The sequence below is a fragment of the Neolamprologus brichardi genome, chromosome 8, assembly GCF_056152115.1.
Source record: "Neolamprologus brichardi isolate AB-2024 chromosome 8, ASM5615211v1, whole genome shotgun sequence".
NCBI classification, from domain to species: Eukaryota; Metazoa; Chordata; class Actinopteri; order Cichliformes; family Cichlidae; genus Neolamprologus; species Neolamprologus brichardi.
Window position 1 is genome coordinate 22,701,231 of NC_142111.1, and position 16,270 is coordinate 22,717,500.

General features: G+C 40.0%; 1 protein-coding gene across 1 annotated transcript in view; it reads right to left on the minus strand.

Annotated features, from left to right (window-relative positions):
- Positions 1-16,270, minus strand: part of myo1d (myosin 1D) — a 135,884-nt gene that overhangs the window by 67,028 nt on the left and 52,586 nt on the right. Inside the window, exons 13-16 of the mRNA XM_087844874.1 lie at positions 13,714-13,788; positions 12,590-12,722; positions 11,715-11,881; positions 7,516-7,723 (exon numbers count right to left, since the gene is read on the minus strand). Coding sequence (XP_087701000.1) covers positions 7,516-7,723; positions 11,715-11,881; positions 12,590-12,722; positions 13,714-13,788 — 583 coding nt within the window. The remainder of the gene's footprint in view (positions 1-7,515; positions 7,724-11,714; positions 11,882-12,589; positions 12,723-13,713; positions 13,789-16,270) is intronic.

Consider the following 16,270-nt stretch of genomic DNA (forward strand, 5'->3'; position numbering starts at 1 on the left):
CAACGGCACAATCCAGACACCGATTCCTCATTCTTTCAATCCACGGCACGCTGTCATTTTAAATTTTACCTCTGGCTAATGTACACTAATGATGTGAAACAAATGTTTTCAAACTCAGTTTAAACATTACAATCTCACTGAGAGAGACAGGACTGAAGAGTAAATTGAATAGCTCTGCAAAGCTGATCCATCATTCAGATGGACTCAAAGGAACACACATTAGTCAAACATGTTTGAAGGACACGCAATAAAACCAGCTAATTGATTCATCTACTGAAACCACAAGGTAATAAAAAGGCCTCAAAGCTAATCTACAGAGCATTAATGCAGATCTCATACAAATGAAAATGTTTATCAAATTTCTACAACTGACAATGGAGCCAAAAAAACAACAACAAAAAAAGAAATACCAAAATATATTCACACTTTCTGACTCTCCTGATTTTCTGAACTATCCAAAACTTTTACATATACTTCAAAAATAGTTTTTCTTTCACTACATGTTTTATTGTTAGTATTGGAAGTATAGAGGAAAACCTTTCATGGAGTGTGAACACCTCCGAGCTGCTGAAAAAGGCCCAACAGAGACTGTACTTCCTGAGAATTCTCAGGAGGAATAACATCACACAGAGACTGCTGGTGTCCTTCTACAGAGCCACCATTGAGAGTGTTCTAACCTACTGCATATGTATTTGGTACACTAGCTGCACAGAGGCCCAAAACATCATAAAAGACACCTCACATCCTGGCCACTCCCTGTTTGAACTGTTGCCCTCAGGCAGGCGGTACAGGGCAATCAGCGCAAGGACTAATAGACTCAAACACAGTTGTTATCCAACTGCAATAACACATCTGAATGCTACAAAAAAATGTCCATCATGCCACTCTTGTGTTAATCTATGCACGGTCTGAAGCATGTATGTGAATGTTTTACTGTTACGTCTTATTAGTATTTTAAGTATTCTATCTATTTTATTTATTGAATTTTATTGTTTTATTTATATTTTGATATTGCTAGGGATGATGCAATGATCGGGGAACATTCTTAATTTCGTTGTACCTGTGACAATGACAATAAAGTTTCTGATTCTGATTCTGGAAGGTTTGACATCTTTTGTCTTATCCAGTATGCAACATTTAGCTTATTCATGTCATGGCCCTGGGTCATGTGACCCAGTATTCTGAGTTTCTTGGTGTTTTGTTATTCTTTTTAGTCTAGTTTCATTTCAGTTTATCTAATTACATTCTGCCATGTTTCATGTCCAAGTTTTCTTTGTTTGTCAAGTTCAAGTTATGTCTGGATCTCCTTATGTTTCCTGTTTTATTTTGAAAGAGTTTTGTGTTATGTTTAGTTTCACGTGTCCTGTCATTTTGTTAATTGTTGTCAGCTGTTTTCGCAATGTGATTCTACTTCCTTTGATCATTCCTTATGTGTATTTAGTCTGTGTGTTTCCACTCAGTCAGTGTCAGATCGTCTGTTAACCTCATCACAGTTTTCATAGGTTTACTCCATTGTTTTTGTGTTTTCTAGTTTACTCAGTGTTCATAGTTTGTCATAGTTTGTCACTGAGTGTCACAGCCTTTTTGTTAACACAGTGTTCATAGCCTCCTTAGTTTCCCTAGTTCCTTGTTTTTCTTTTGCTATCAGCCAATAAAGGCTCGCTTTGTTTTTGAAACTACGTTTTGTCTCCACCGTGTCAGCATCTGGGTCTACCTCCTCCTCACACCGGCGCACCCCGCCGTGACAATTCAGTAGTTTTTTTTTCACCCAAACAACAACAGGAAAAAGCTACAAATTTACAAACTTGCCAACTGATTCGGACCACATTAAACTATAGTGTGAAGAACCCCTTAGCGTGTTAGCCTGGGACACACATGCACTATTTCAAACCTGTTTCCTGGTTGACTAAATGTGTACAACAACCAATTATTAATAATCATGAATAAAAATAAAAGTATCCCTGTGTTTCTTTCAAGTTCTCGCGGCAGGATATAAATGAAAACAGTCCATACTGCACCTTTAATTGGCAGTTATTTTGAAAGTCGATCACTTTCGATCTCTGAAAATGTGATTTTGTGTTTGATTTTCCCTCATTAACCTCTTAAATTCTTTCCACTATCAAGGACCTGTGGTTTGTAATTTGCCATGTTTTAAAGACGACAACGACAACAAGGCTACAGGGCGGCCATGTCTGTCGCACCTCTAATTTATAACATTTTCAATTTCATTCAAGTGAAATGAAATTAGTGAGAATTAGTGAGGATACAGCCAAGTGGAAAATGAATCTGCCTGCGAGCCACACTTCAGTTGCCATGGAGAAAGTTTTCACATTATCCAAAAGCATTGTGGGCTGTAAGATATTTATAGGCTACAATCAATCTCACAGCCTTGAATTTTATCCATTTATTTTTTTTAAAATCTGGCATTTCTTTAAAAGTCAGCTTCATAGTTTAAGGAGGTTTAAAGATCAGAAACTTAGGTACTAAATAATGAATATACTACAATATAAAATAAAGACTTTTTGCCATAGAATCAGTGTCATATAAAAAAAGACACATGAAGAGTTTCATCATCACAGGTTTCTCTGAGAACAAAGGAGGCACATTTCTTTCAAACCCAGCGGTGGGATTGTTACAAAAAAGTTAAACTTTCCTTTGATCAGTTACAGAGAGCTGCACTGAGTTTTGTGGAGGTGATAGCTTTCGATGATAGCTAAAACACTTTGCAGGTTCAGATAGGATCAAAGGATTACAGATCATGTAGCTGCTGATGTCTAGAAGAAGACAGATCAGTTCTGGGCAGTTAAACAGAGAGGAGGCAGCGTTAGCCTTGCACTAAGTAGCCCACTATTCACAAGAGGGCTATAAAGGAAGGCTTTCCATGTCAGAGTCCTCCCCAAAAAGATTTAAATTATTGCTGCACTTCTTATTGCCTGAAGACACGACTCACCCAACGGGAAACAGTACAAAATAATAAAATAAAGCTCTTTATCCTTTAAAGACATTTTCATTTAGCTCCAGCCCAGACAAGCCCCCTGTGGCTGCGCTGTGAAAGCTGACTGCCCAAGACACAACGCTCGCCACGTCTGATAAACCCACTGCTATGGAGAGTATGTAAAGCTTTGGAAAGCAATTAAAGCGGCAGCTCAGAATACACGAGAGGGGGGTGTCTCTTCTCGTCATCGTCCCTGCTCTGACAAACGCTGACAGGTACTGTGATGTGGATGGCTGAGCTTGAATTTATGAAATATTCATTTTAACACAGAGTGAAGGTGGGGGTGGCCCATGTATAATTTATAACATCTGTATTTATGTTGAGATGTCATGTGCTTTTTTTGGGGAATCTTCATGCTTTCATTTCTCAAAGTGGTAATAATCAGATTGCTTTTAATGTGGCAGGCTTCAGTGTTGTCCGTGCAGGACTGCACAGACATGGATGCAGAGCAATCACTGGTATTGCACTCAGTAGCACAACACAAGCAGGAAGATGAGGCGAGCACGTGAATACAGGGGCTGAAGGGTAGAGGATTAAATGAAGCAGTAGAGGGCTTCTTGCCCCTCCCCCTGCACCAGTCCATTCCTCTAGCTACACCAGGTTTATTGTACATTATGGTAATTTAAAGGAATAAAGCAACAGCACAGACACAGAAAATACAATGATCTCCCGATTCCGACCAGCAGCATCGGCACTATGAGCGGCCACTCAACCTGTGTTTAGGAGACTGTGCAGATTCACAGATTGTAGGGGGATTTTTTTGTTGTTTGATGGAGCAAACTGAGTGGTTTTATAATAAATCCACAGAGCAAACGGAGAAACAAGAAGTGTGTCTGAGCCGCAGTCATACAATGACAGCCCTGGCACTGTGGTCTCGACTGGCATAAGGCAGTCTGGTGTGCCAGGTGCTGATAAGGGGATTGCTTGGCACAGCAGATCATGCTCCGTCTGGGATGTTTGTTTGAGTAACAGCGTGGCACATACAGGAGTCAATTCTGCTGTCACACCACTATTTGATTTTGTGTGTCACTGCATGCATATCGCATGAGCGAATGGGCATGCGACTGTGTGTTAAGCGCAAACTGCACGCCTAGCTTTAATGCTGACAGAGGGCAAGATTAAATAGCCCTCTTCCACCTCAGCAATGCTGTGATTGTTTGCTTAGGTGGGGAAGCTTCAAATCCTCTGGGCTTTCCCTTCATTATCAAAGCCTGCTTATCCTGTGAGATACAAGATAAGATTCTCCTGAGGGAGCGGTTGAAGCAATACCCGTCCTGCGAGCTTGTGGGAAAAGCCTGCAAAGGGTCACACGGATCGATAAGGTCAGCCAATCAATCCTGTACAAAAGTTAATATGGCTTGGATAACCCTTTCATGTCTGAGAGGTTGGAGAGAATGTTTGAGAAAGGTAGGGATGAAAGCAACATGGTGCAAAGGAATCTGCCCACGTGACGGTAATGTAAAGACAGGCTGGGAAAAAGCGCGTGAGCGCCAATCACATGACTCCAAATGTAGGATATAGTCTGTAAGATGTGTGTAGAGTGTGTACACACTGCACGCCCACAAACTGCTGACAGACTGACAGTATTGCCGTTTGGCTGTCAATCAAAAGAAGCATTTTGAAGCATCCGGGCGATTTGCATTTCGTGTCCTCAATTTGATACGCAGAAACAGCCACAGTCCACGGTCTCAGACTCATGTCTTTATCTATCAAAGTAAATGAAAAAAATAACAAGTTGTACTCTGCACGCTAAGCCGACACGTGTCAGCGAATGCGACGTAATCGCAACAAGACACTGACATTCTCGCCTGAAGGAGGTGTCATCAAACCGCTGACGCATGAATGCAGAGAAACACACACCAGCAATCAATATTCATAACAGATCATTTGCAGCGTATATAGCTGGAAGAAAAAGCAATAAATGCTGATTTAATGTGTTTCTTTTGTCCTATCAACAATCTAAAATCTGAAGTTGTTTAACTGTAATTGTACAAACTAGAGAAAAGGCATCGCATTTGAGGAGCTGGAACATGCATTTGGCGTTAGCTTGACAAATGACAAATTATTGCTGTTAATCAACAATATATTAGTCAACTAATTGATACAGCACCAGGAGGCAAAGCTTGCAGGCGAGCCAAAACAAGAAGCGCAGAAAAGAAATGAAAATAAAAATAAATAAATAAATAAACAATTGGTTCCGTTTTTTTCATTTCAGTTCACTTTTCATTTCAATTAACACACATGTCAGACTGTGAAATGTTTAAATGTGTGACACGGAAGAAGGTAAACATACAAAAGAATCCAAATCACTTGATCAAGAAATATTGAAGAACAGTTAACTCCTTCTCGCTATCTCGCTAGGGGTGCAACGATACTCGTATCGATATTGAACCGTTCGATACAGTGCTTTCGGTTCGGTACGCATATGTATCGAACAACACAAAATCTTTAATTTATTTTATCAACTTTTCTTCTGACGATGCTGTCTGTGTTGAGAGCTCAGTGGATCTGCGTTCGACTACTCCGCCTAGGCTGCACTGTCGAGCGCAGATCCACTGAGCGCAGCGCAAGCTAGCAAGACAGAAGAAGCTAAGCTTGTTGCAACATGGCAAATTGAACCTCCCCCACCCTCATTCAGATCTGGCCTTTGGAACTATTTTGGTTTTCATGTGACGTATGACCCTGAAGGTAAGCGCGTCATGGACAAAAGTAAAACAGTATGTTGGATGTGCCAGCAATGCTCAATTACATGGGTGGGAACTAGTGCGTTAGCGCAGTTAGCTCGTTAACGTGTTGACGCCGTCCAGCCCCACGCACGGGCGATCCGTGGTAGCTCGTTAACGGAGATTTGCCGTGTTGTGGCGTTAACGTCATTTCAGATTAACGCTGACAGCACTAGTGGGAACACAACGAATATGACTGCACATTTACTCCGACATCATCCTAGTGCAAAGACAAGTGGAAGCAGACAAAAACAACAAGCACGCATGCTACAAACTTTACCCGAGTCATTTAGACAGCCGTTAGCACATGATTCTCCTTATGGGGACCTGATATGTTTAATATGCTGCTGAGAATATAGCCCAGAAGAAGCGTATAGTATAGCTTTTATTTTGGAAAGAGCCATTTCTCTGTAATAAACTCTCTTTTCCAAAGATGAGTGATTTCTCAATCAGAGAGATGTTTTTTTTATTACTTTGTTGTTTCAGCAACATTAAATTTAAAAACTGTACTTTTGAGTTAAAATATATATTTATAATTTTAATAAATGACAAATTTTTTTGTATCGAAAAAATATCAAACCGTGACACCAAAGTATCAAACCGAACCGAACCGTGAATTTTGTGTATCGTTGCACCCCTAGTGTTTACGTCTCCCAGTATCAGATGCTTGATCCACAGACTGTATAAAAAATAAACACAACCTTTAAGCATGAAAAGTCAAGTGAAATCAATGCACGGTGCTTTAAATGTGCATTCCTTTTCATGACCAGCAGTGAGTCACTTTCCATATGAGGTTATAGTCTCAACTGACTATACGATAAAGATGGGTATGCTTTGGGGCGTGTCTACCTGCTCCTTTGATGCCTGGTTTATAAAAACCAAGCGATGGCTAAAACGCTGACCATGAGCCCTCAATATGGCTACTTGCATCATTCATGTACAGTCTGAATTATTCCAATATGTAAGGAAAGTCTAAGCTTAGTCCAAGCCAATCTTAACATCTAGCTGAACAATCTAGGTACAACTAATTCACTTCATATTTACAGTCCACTGACACCTGCAGAGACCTCACAGTTAAAGGTGTGATTAACTTCAAAGCCTGCAAAGCAAAAACATCAAAGACATGGCTCAATTACATGAGGACACATCTGCATTATTGTGGTGCTTTTAATTTAATTTAACATGCCCCAAAACCCAGACTCACCTTTAATTCTAAATTAGAGATCTACTTATCTTATCTGGTAACTGTGCGAGAGTTGCGTGGGTGAAAACTCAGACAAAAAAGAAAGATATTCACCCTAAGAGATAGAGAATAATGCTAATAGTACAAGATTATATCAGGTCCAAAAATACCTCGGCGCTTGTATAACTTGGAGTACAGGCTGAGCTTTTCTAGTCTCACAGGTTATTCATATGCAGAACAAAAACTGGTGAATATCAACGAGAGCACGACTTGGGTCTGGAAACAAGAAGAACCTCATGATCTTGTTTCAAGGGCCGTAATCAGATAATAGCTGTTGATGACTGGAAATCGGAGGTATTTACAATAACAGATGTTTGCAATTAGGAACCGTTTTACTGTCAATGAATACCATAAAAGGATATTTGCATGAATTCAGGACAAGTTTTAGAGGATGTAAAAGGACGACTAAAAGAGAAGGAAAATATAAAATCAGTGACAACAGGGGAGCTTTTCATTAGTTTGGCACCACTAAATCACCAATACATTTCCCATGATATCAGTGTAATACTGACACATCTGATTCATAATCTACTGAGATTCAGTCAGACTCTTACTTTCTGGAGGAAGAGGACGATTCTCTGAACCATTTCAGCTCGCTGCTCCTCCAGGCTGAAGAGCGTCCGCGGCGTGCGGATGAAGACCTTTGTTTTGCCGTAGGCCACGTCGTGGTCGAACCCACAGCCCTGCAAGAGCCTCTTGACTGCATCTTTGTCTGATGGCAAGTCGTGGTTTGGCCAGGTAAACTCGGAGATCATCTTATATCTGGAGGAAGGACAAAGTGTTTGCATGAAGAAATGTGCACCGTGTAACCGTGAGGAATTAAATAGGATCTGGATAATTCTATATATATATTTCACTTTGCTGAGGACTTGTTTTTGTTTTTAGAACAAACACCAGCAACTAATGAATCTCCCATCAGCCCCAGCTGTACATTGCATTTGTTTACGATGCCAATATGTCAAATCAAGATGGTACTTTATACCTGCTAAACATCAACATATTAGCAATGCTATAGTTAAAGTCAGAGAACATCTGGATATATTTTCAACATCAGATTACATAGCAAGTCCTGGGTTCAAAAACAAACCGTTAAACTCCTTCTAATCTTCTCTATACTTCTCCATCGACACTCTCAAAGCAAACATCGCATCCTCATCTTCTGTTACTTCCTATTTAATTGCAGACTTTAGGGGTGGTTGCTGGAGTTTAGGAGGCCATCACTGCTGCCAGATCAAATCAACAGTTTTCCAAACTTTGTCACGTAACAGCTGCGATCTGAGTCATTCCACAGCTGATCCACTGGTAAGGCTGTGATATAATGCCATCACTGAGGAGGACTGGAGTAATGGAGTTGGATGCCTTGTTAGCATGTTATGCAAAAGTCTCATTATTTAATCCTCAATCCAGCAGGATTTCTAGGAGGGCAGTGGGTGAATGTGACAGCTGGGGAATAAGGGTGAGGCACAAGTATGTGTACTAGTTTGGAGTGTCAGTTAATACACTGTACACTGTGTACGTATGGAATTGATCGCATTATGTTCCATTAGAACAAAACAATCTTACAATTATTATATCTTCTATCAGCAGTGATCAGTTCCCAGTAAGTGATATTTGACTTGTATTTTTAATTAAAAAAAGAACGTGAAGCTTAAAATGTTAGAGGACGAGTGCTATCGGAGGACTCTAAGAATCCACATCTGTCCTGTACTAGTCTTTAAAGTTTAACCCTGATCTTTTGTTCTGCTTTGGCCTCATTACATTTCTGTAACGAGGCCAAAGCAGAACATTCTTATGAACACTGCTGCGTGCAAGACTTTAAACTGTCGAGATTATGGATCTCTTTGATTGCAGATTTGTATTATTAATTTAGCATCCAGTGAAATGTTAATATGCCCATTGTTAATATGTTGATAAGTTCTAAGACCCTAAGTAATGTCTGTGGATATCTCTTTTGTGTTGAAACACCAACAGATTAAAAGAACAGGACACATGAAAAGCCAGAATCAGCTGGTTTTGCAGCCTATTGTCAAAAACATGCTACATTTCACAAATTTAGCAGATGTGTTGGTCAACGGGTGAAAGAAATGCACCATACATCACTACTTGCAGTACATGCATACGTCATACTGTTGTATACAGCCTATACTACCCGCCTGTCACAGGATAGTTAACAGTAGCGCAGAGTCAACAGAACAAACAAGAACTAAACGAGCTCTTGTGAGTTACCCAAGTCCCACTGGGGGCATCACGATGGACTGCACCAACAAAACAATGCACTGAAGCACCGTGACAAAGGCGGCAGGAAGTCAGACACAGGTAATGCACAGAGAATCCAATTACATTTAAAAATAAAGACCCCTGCCTTGCAGACTAAATGGTGTCCCTCTGAAACTCCCCAGGTGTCTGTGTCATGTTAAAATAACCACAGAGAACAAAATATACTTGAAGGATAAAAAGTAAAGGCATGCAGGATCCTTAATGTACTGTTATTGGATGATTATTATTAGTGGAAGCAGCAAGTTTATGTCAGAATCAGCTACGGTGATTTTCTATTCTGCCTTACATGTAGCGGTTGCTAATAAGTTTCTTAAAGCTCTGTTTGAATCCACTAAAGTCTTTAAATTCAATCTTTTAACTAAAACTTGCAATATTAATTATTTTATTATTTATAATAGTTATGGTAACATTATGGTTTTTTTTTCTTGCTAATAACTTTTGTTTCATGTTTCATGATCAAAAAAGTGTTTTAATGAACGATTTTCAACTTGGTCAAGTATGTTAGATTTCTTGACTAAACTCCTGTATTGATTTAAGCCTCAGAGGCCAGTTATTGCACCTCCAGTTGCAGGCAATTTAGAACTAATTAGAATGTAAACAGGTTTGCAACATGTCGAAGCTTTTGCCTATGAATAAACCATGAGTTTTTAACACAGGTCACTGACTAGTACTTGCTGTTTGTTTGTTATTGCGCCACATTAAAACTGGGTAATTCTTCAACAAATTAAGATGCCCTATCAGCATCCCTCTTCAGTAATTATAATCAAATGTGGGTGTTTTAGAATTGCTTTTAATCAAAAGGACAAAACATTACGCTAAATTACTGTTTAAAAAAGAAGACACTGAAGGGATTATTTTAGAGTAGCTGCAAGAGATGCAGCTGATTAGTTGATTGGATGCTGATTAGGTTACACAACACAATATTTACACCCCACAGTCAAGACTTTTTGTGCAATATCCTTGATGCCTGACCGATGCACAGCTTCAAGGGTTCAATAACATTTTAATAATAGTGTTTCAGGTGAGGGAAGCTCAGTCTCTTATTGCACAAACATTTTAAAGCTAATCTGAGAAGAAAATGTTTTTAAAAAAATGAATCGTGCATCACAAACCTTCAATCTACCATACTTTCATCTAGCATGAAAAATACATCAAACTATGATTCATAATTGTGGTAATTTTTCTCAATGGTCTTGCTTAATTGACTGAACCAAATTAATTTACTGCTCACTGAGGAAAAAAAACTTCAAGGTGCAATTAGATCAGGACCACTTGATCTTTAATGAAATGATCCGGTCTGTTGTTGTTCTAATGCTTTGTTGACATGTGCTGCTGTTAGAAAGCAAGATTTGCTGCATTCACACTCAGCCCCTTGGGGACTAAAAGAATTAGGAATCCAACCAGTTTTAGATTTGTAAAAAAATAAATATGTGGAGCTACCCACTGTGGCGACCCCTTGTGAATAAATGAGTAATTGAAAGTAGGTTATTTTTCTTCTACTTGGACAATACTCACGCTTCAAAGGCCTAAAATTTATATTCATGTGTGTGTTTATTTTGAAATATTGTATTAAATTTGTCACATTTGATTGTTTTCTTATGGATGTTGTGTAAATGTGCGACACACACATGGAAATACTGTGATGGTTTTGATTCCTTCTTATGCATACAAGTTGTAAACCATCTGGGATGCAGTGTTGGTAAGGTTAAGTGTTTCCCAGCACTGAATATTTGATGTCCCGTGGACATGGTCAGGACGGATGATTGAGGGGTGCTCTCCCTCTCCAACCGCCTGCGATATTGCAAAGAGTCAACCATCTGCATGTAGGACTGCATGCTCAAACTGACCCCAGCATTTTGGCTATGTGAAAAAATTTCTGTATGTGTTTATGAGGACATTTAGGGCAAAGAAATAGGCTCCAAATTCATGCAGCTGCTCATTTTACACCAACAACTGTCACTTTAAAGAAGACTGTGGAGTCTTAAAAGTAGCAAAGGGTGTGTGGAAATGACAGAGTCTGTAAATACATAACATCATGTTTACTCTGCCATGATAATACCCCAGGACACTCTCACGAAAGAGTCTAAATCTTAAGAGTTTGACTTCTGGGTGAATATTCATATGTGTGGGTGACACAGATTTAAATGACTATTTTGTAGCTCATATTCAGGTAAATCTGATGCAAAGTATTTAATACTTTTACAAGCCAGAAATGTCAAAATATTGGCAAATTCAACTTCTCACATGCAAGAAATTGCTGCTTTTTTCCACACAGTTTGTGATGGGCTAGTGTGATAGATAGGTGCCATTTTTTACTGTTTTCTAACATTTTATAGGCAAAAAGATGAATCAAAAACATAAATGAAGGATCAATCGACATAGGTGGTTTCAGCCTTTTAAAGTGTCCATATATAATTCACTCAAACATCTTTAATCATAGGGCACAGGTGCTTTGAAAGACTGTGTTTTGGCGCACCTTTGTAGGAAGCGAGGGTACGTCTGTCTGTTGGCGAATCCAGCGCGACGCACTCTGACGTTCTCCAGCAGCCCGAGGTATTCCACCTGATGACGGCAGCGCTCGTGCTCAAAGAGCAGAGGGGACTTGACATCGTTGGGCTTGATGCAGCGAACGTAGTAGGGTTCCTGTACAGAGCAACACAAGGTGGATTTACACACCAGCCAATGTTTTCTACGGTAGTTCAAACTGCAGTGGTGATATACAGATATACAGTACAGTGCTCTTCTGTAACAGGCGTGTATTCGCACGGACACCAGGATAAGCAAATAAAGGGGGGCTGGGAAGTTGGTCTCGCACATTAAGGCTTCACCTCATGAATGCTGTTAGATATTATTCATATTTTTCAGGTATTTGCATGTGGGGAATAAAACGAATGCCCGTAACATTCAGACTGTCTTTTATGTCATCTTTTGCATAACTTTCAGATACACAACTGACAAACAAAACACAGTTTTGCGCAATGATTTCTTCCAAATCATCAGGAAGATAACAGGACGTAGTTTGGGCAAGTAGTTCTTATTAATATTTAGCATCTCTGATGAAGATGATTCCTTTAATACAATCTTTATTTGCCCCTAAACATGAACATTTTCTTTAAGTCTGATCATTTACTTCATGCACTTGAGAGTAATATGTAAAGTAAGGTTGAACAGTTTAAAAAATAAAACTAGCAGTATTGCATATCAGCAAGTGTACAGAGGTCGTGTCATTTAACAGGATTTGTAGTCAGAATCTTTCTCTTCACTTTAATTCCTTCTTAGAAACACGTATAGGGTTATAATCCACTGGCTCAATATGAATATTATCTGATGCAGCACTTATGAAAGGTTCACCTTGGAGGCGAGGTTCTCCACCAATGAGATCATTGAATTTTTGAAGAGTGTTGCAGCCGTCAGCGGTCGCTTGGTGACCTCTGTGATCCTCAGTTTGCCCTCGGGCCACATGGCCTTAAGTACTGGGTTGGAACTGGACAGAGAAAAAGTAAAGAGAAAAGATCAACATTTACAAGACTACTGAGCAAAAAGAGAAGCAGCAGAATTTAATATTCGTCCATGTTAAATGTGACATGTGTGTAACATTTCAACAAGATTTTCTAATCAAATCCAAACATGACATTTAATGAGACCTATTATGGTCAAGACTGCACACTGCATCACTGGATGCTTGTGCATCCCTGTCCATATGCATGATAAATAAAACTAGATTATTCAAATTTATATCCATATCTGTTAAGACTCATATAATACAATTATAGAAGACTGCGTTGTCCCTGAGTTGTCGTAATAGGACACATCCATCTATTGTCACAGTGAAGTTGACCTTCTGGGGGGAAAAAGGGACATCACATCATCATCTTCTCTAATTTGTGTGAATTTATGTCATAATTAGCATCTGAATTCTTGGGTCATGGCTAAAAACATCTTTTTGTGTTCAGCCTTCTGGATGACCTTAACCTCTGATTACTTAAATCCAATCAATTCACCCTTGAATCCAAGAGCTGCTGTTTCTGTTTAGGAAATATCACATTCAAGTGAAGTACAGACGGACAGCATGAAATTATAATGCCTCCAGCAATGCTTGGCCCCAGCCTGGATGCATATTGGGGGCATTCTCATAAGGATAACAGCTCCATATGGCTACAACACTTAGCACATACTCTTCCAGCCAAAATTAACTGATCTGCTTTCAAAAATGTCATGATTCTGATTTATGCCATTAGACAGGTAAGCAATTAGTTGATCACATTTATATTCAGCACAACAGAAGCTGAAGAGGACTGGTGAAGAAGAGGAGGAGGAGGATAAGAGCAAGCTGGGAGAGGATTCATTGTACTAGTCCTTCTTTTCAGAGAGCTGTCATGTAATCAGCGTGCCAGAAAGTGAAAGAGACACTTTGAAGAGTGTGTGTGGAGGTGATGGAAAATTGAAGCAGTGTGTATTACTGTGTGTTGTGTTACCTGTTGTACAGCAGTCTCTTGAAATCCTGGAACAGAGTGTCTTTGTTCTTATCAATAAAACCCACCACTGAGTACCTGCAGAAATACAGACAGAGGTAAATGCATGTGTGGACACAGTCTACACACTGCTCTTCTCCAAAGAGGCTGTAAAACATATCCCCCAGGACTCACAACGCAGGTGCCAACAACAAAAACAAGCCACAAATGCATAGGTGAATTTTTATTTCTGCATTTTTAAATCCTTGCAGATCTTCCACACACACATTTCACAGAATTTTGCTTCAGTTAATACAGCAAATTCCAGTCAGTGCAACTGAGTGGCATCAACACATTTGGTAAAACAACACTGCAGCCGGGTCGAGGTAGAGAGTAGCAGTATTTTGGTCTCGACCTGGCCTCCATTCATCGTCTTCAGATGGTCCAAAATGCAGCTGCTCGCCTGCTAACTGGTACCAAATGGAGCGAGCATATAACCCCAGTTTTAGCTTCTCTACACTGGCTTCCTCTCTCCTACAGGATCCAATTTAAAATTTTACTTTTTGTTTTTAAGCCACTTAACGTCTGAGCCACTTCTTACCTGTCTGAGCTCCCTTCTGTTTATGCTCCAAGAAAAACCATGAGGTCTAGCTCAAAATTAATGCTGTCCATCACACAAACTTATCTCAAATCTCGTGGTGATAGAGCCTTCTCTGTGGCGGTGCCAGACTTTGGAATAGTCTTCCCCTAAATATTAGATCTGCACAAACACTTGATCAATTTAAATCACTACTAAAGACACATTTTTAACACACTATGACCCAAACATTTGTCTTATTTAATAGTCTTAGTTACTGTTTTAATTCTTTTATTGTCCTATCATTGTTTTATATTGTTACTATTGTTTTACATTGTTTCTTTTTAATGGCATTTTTATATTGTTAAGCACTTTGTGCAGCATCGTCTGTCTTGAACTTTGCTATATAAATAAATTTGACTTGAGAAGACTGACAGACTGATTGTATGGCATCAGCAGTGATGTGGACACTGTAGTCCTCTGTTGTGCTGAAAAGAGAGCTGACTGCGAAAGCAAAGCTGTCGATTTACCCGTCATTGTACACTTCTACCTATGGCCGGGAGCTCTGAGAACTGATATTACTGATGTTCCACCACATTGACAGGATCCAGGTGGTGTGGTTTAGGTATCTGACTATGATGCTTCTTGGTTGCTTTCTGGACGAGGGGTTCTGGGTAAAACTCCAGGCCTCGAGGGCCGGTGTCCCTGCAGGTTTTAGATGTGTCCTTGAACCAACACAGCTGATTTAAATGGCTAAATTAGCTCCTCAACATGTCCTGAAGTTCTCCAGAGGCCTGGTGACGAACTAATCATGTGATTCAAGTGTGTTGACCCAAGGTGAGATCTAAAACCTGCAGGACACCGGCCCTCGAAGCCTGGAATTGCCCACCCCTGTCCAAGGGTAACCCATGAAATGATGGAGACACTGGTTCGAGAACACCTCAGGGTCCTCCTGGATAAGCTGGAAGAGGTGGCTAAGAAGAGGGAGGGGCTTATGCGCCTGGACTGTTACCCCCATGAGCCAACCCAGATAAGGATGGATGGATGGATGGATCTGTGAATGTCTGATTTAGACAGCATCAGTTAAACAGGGAGACCACAATGTGGCCTCCAGCTGCAGTCTAAGGTGTGGAAGAGCAGCTTTAACATCAGGTGCAGGGAGTGAATCTCACGTGAATTTCAACTTCAGCATCAGGTGAGAGCAAGTGGGAGCACACCCTGAAGCACAAGTGGAAGGTAAGCTTGTTCTTTTCACCCCAGCAGGACGGTAGTGGGGTGTTAATCTGAGAAGAGTGAGCAGGTGGGCTTTTATACACTAATCGTCAATAATAACAGACACTGTAGGATCAGCACACTGACAGCAGCTGAGACACTTTACCTAATCCAGTTATCCCAGTAATCTCTGTCCAGTGTTTTAAAGTGGTCGGTTAAATTTTATTGTTGTTTTTCAAATGATAATAATTTTCTTGTGAAAACTGCGAGGCTAATATTCAGATCCACTTGGTTTCATGCTATTTATTTTTTAGTTAATCAACAAGAAAATAAATGAACCTTTTTTATAATCATTTTAAAAGCTTGTGGGAAGACACACCAACAGGTAGCTGTTAGTGGTGACAGCACTGAGGTTGTAAATGAATACAAATATTTAGAGACAGCGATCAAGGAAAATCTGTCATAGGATTCAAACATGAGTGCCATTTACAAGAAAGGATTAGAGCAATTGTATCTCATGTGAAAGCTGCAACAGTTTGATTCAACTTGTATTTATATAGCACTAAAACCCAACAACATTTGCCACAAGGCACGTTATATTCTAAGGTAGTAATAGAAAACTCCAACAATCAGACGACTTTGAGCCGGCTCTTGGCAACAGTGGGAAGGAAAAACTCCCTTTTAAGAGAAAGAAACATCCGGCAATATCAGGCTCAGGGAGGGGGAGCCGAGAGCCGTGACTGGTTGGTGGTGAGGGGAGGAAGACAGGACAAAGACACGCTGTGGAAGAGA